Source organism: Montipora foliosa, chromosome 5 (genome assembly GCF_036669935.1).
Source record: "Montipora foliosa isolate CH-2021 chromosome 5, ASM3666993v2, whole genome shotgun sequence".
Taxonomy (NCBI): domain Eukaryota; kingdom Metazoa; phylum Cnidaria; class Anthozoa; order Scleractinia; family Acroporidae; genus Montipora; species Montipora foliosa.
In genome coordinates this window covers 35,415,474-35,418,647 of record NC_090873.1, presented here as the reverse complement: position 1 = coordinate 35,418,647, position 3,174 = coordinate 35,415,474, and the positions used below count along the sequence as shown (strand labels likewise).

At 39.1% G+C, this 3,174-nt stretch overlaps 1 protein-coding gene across 1 annotated transcript in view; it reads left to right on the top strand.

The window, feature by feature from the left end:
* The first annotated feature begins 1,176 nt into the window (after positions 1–1,176).
* LOC138002653 (uncharacterized) overlaps positions 1,177–3,174 on the top strand; it is an 8,151-nt gene continuing 6,153 nt past the window's right edge. The window contains exons 1-2 of the mRNA XM_068848654.1: positions 1,177–1,564; positions 1,689–1,921. Coding sequence (XP_068704755.1) covers positions 1,177–1,564; positions 1,689–1,921 — 621 coding nt within the window. The remainder of the gene's footprint in view (positions 1,565–1,688; positions 1,922–3,174) is intronic.

Here is a 3,174-nt window from a genome sequence, read left to right as displayed (position 1 = left end):
TGACAATGGCGTCATGAAGACACCGAAACGTCGGTTTTTATCGTTAATTTTTGCCTGTCTTTCAATTACCAAATCTTTATTGATAATAATAGTAATAATAGTAATAATGATGATACTGATAATGATAATGATAATGATAATGATAATGATAATGATAATGATAATAATGACGCTGACGCTGCGATAATGACCTAGTTACTGCAGTCAGTGTCAACCTTTGTTGCGAGGAAATTAGGGTTGAGAGCAGCTGGTTATGCGCAGAAGAGGAACAAGGAACCTTTGTGGAAAAGAAGGTTGGAAAAATCTCTCGATGAACTTAGGAAACACGTTAACGTCTTTGAGGGAAGTCTAGTGGCAAGCAAACTGAACGCAGATGTACTGACATTGAGCAAACGTACAAGGTCAACAGAAAAGGACTTAAAGTAGTTATTGAGGAACTAAAAAAAAGACTGAAAGCTAAGGTCTACAAATTGAAGAGAATTGAGCATAAGATTGAGCAATTCAGGTTTAAGAGTTTGTTTGTTCAGGACCAGAAAAGAGTGTATCAGGAATTGATTGGGAATGAGAGAACAGAAAATGCAGTACCTGAAGCTGAAGGGAGCAAAGAGTTCTGGTCAAGTATTTGGTCGGTAGAAAAAATCCACGTTACCGAGGCTGTGTGGTTAATGATGCTCAAAGTAGATAAAGGGGGGCTTTCAACAAGATGACCTAAGGATAACTGAGCAGCTGGTCAAAGAGCAGCGCAGAAAGGTTCCAAACTGGAAAACTTCGGGACATGATGGAGTTCAGGGCTTTTGGCTTAAGAATCTGACATATTTACATAGTCGTCATATTGCTAAACGAATGGATCGGGTGTTGACATACGGACAGGAAGTGTCAGACTGAATGACTAAAGGGAGGACGGTGCTATGTCAAAAAGACCCAAGCAAAGGCAACGAGGTTGAAAAATTCAGACCAATATCTTGCCTCCCATTGATTTGAAAGTTGATGACAGGCATCATATCGAACAGCATCTATGGCTATTTGGAAGCTAATGGGTTGTTGCCAAATGAACAGAAGGGTTGGAGACGTAGGGGTTGAGGTACCAAGCTAGGTACAACCTCTCGTCGGAAAGGCCATCCTGACAGGTGAAGGAAGCATAAGAATGTCAGGGTGGACTACAAGAAGGCCTATGACATGGTTTCTCATTCGTGGATTATAGAATGCCTCATACTTGTCAACCTGTCTGAAAACGTAGTCAAGTTTATTCAAGGCTCAATGAGTACATGGAGGACCGAGCTACCAGCGTGTGGTCAGCCACTAGGCGAAGTCAACATTAAAAGAGGAATATTCCAGAGCGATAGCTTTTCTCCCCTGATTTTCGTTATTTGCATGATTCCATTGTTTAGAGTCCTTGAGCGAATAAAGACAGGGTACACAAATGGAAACATTAAAGTAAACAATTTGTTGTTTATGAAGGACTTGAATATGTTTGCTAAAGACGAGGAAGACATTGAGAGCCTCCTGCGAACAGTACATGCAATAGGTAAGGGCATTGGCATGGATTTCGCAATCCAGAAGTGTGGTGAGTTAGTGTTAATGTGTTAGTGTTCGTGCTGCAGTCCAGACTTAATGGTCGCAATACGATCAAAGTGATAATCACTTGGGCAACGTCACTTATGAGATATGGTGGTGGTTTTATTGCGCAGAGAAAGGCGAACTGAACAGCTTGGATCAGCGCACCCGCAAGTTATTGACTATGAACAAAGAATTTAACCCTAAGAGCGACGTTTCAAGGCTTTATGTAAGCAGGAAGGAAGGTGGAAGAGGACTTACAAGTGTTGAGAGCTGTGTTGGGGCTGAAGGAAACAGTCTTGCTTGGAATATAAACAGTACCACTGAAGAGATGCTTGAAATGATGAAGGTTCACGGACATTTACAAGTAAGTGAAGTTGTAGAGCCGGAATAGTTTAAATGGGAGAAAACCGGCGATTGTGGCTAGAAGGCCGGATATCGTGTTTGTTGATAAGGAAACCAGACAGGTCAAGATAGTAGACATAGCAATTCCTGGAGACACTCGGGTCAAGCAGAGAGAGCTGAAAAAATGGAGCAACACCAGTTGCCAAGTTACAAAGGACGAATTCGGGAGTCTGTGGAATATGAGAAACGTCTGTGTTGTCTCAGTTGTAGTCGGTGCTTTGGGAATGATCTCTAAAGGGAGTTGACCCTGCTTGGAAACTTTGGCTACTTGTTGTCTCCTGCTTCCAAGCGAGACGTCCCAGATTGTTAGGTCAAATATGTGGTTTCATTATTTGAAATCATTGCTTTCCTTTAAGATTTTATAGTACACCTGATCAATACTGATTTCGAGCCACTTCGTTGAGTAAAACGTTAATATAATTTAAGGAGCTCCTTTTTTGAAATGAAGTCACGTTGATCAATGTTTATCAGCTCTATTAATGGAGTTACCGTTTAGGACCTCAAAACTTTAACCTCTGATACAAGTGCTTGACAAAAGAAATAGTACTAATATAATAATATGTTGTAGTTTTTTTTAATTCCAAAAAAAAGCGATGACTTCAATACACATAGAAGATTCCTAAATATCTTTCATCAATATCCTAAATATCTTAAATATCCTAAATATCTTTCCATCAATATCAAAAAATGAGTTAAATGATGTCAAATATTCTTCTAAATCCTTTTTATGATAATGTTAGCAAGTTCGGTCTCAGAATGTTCTTTAAAACCTATTAATTCACTAGTTTCCTTTAAAATATTGTTTTTTCTCATATTTCCACACTTCGAATTTTTTAAAGACATACTTGTGCACTCAAATAAAATCAAAATTAGCCAGTATGGTGGTGATACCACTCTCATATAAGATGGTTTAAAGAAGTCTTTTACATGAGCTGTACATTATTTAGATAACGGTAGTTCTATATCTGGCCTCAGGCTTAACAAAAACCAGAGGCATTATGATTTGGCACTTCTTCTAACAGGGGAGAAAAATTTTGTCCTACAAAAGAGATTTAAAATCGGTTGGGAACAAAGTGAAAGCCATACAGTTAGGTATTTGGCTATCAACCAACAACGATCGGATGTCTCTACTACACCTGAGCTCTTGGGAATACCAGAATAAAATTTATTTGGAAAAAGCACAGTGTTAAAAAGCTTGACCGCCTCTCAGTTAGT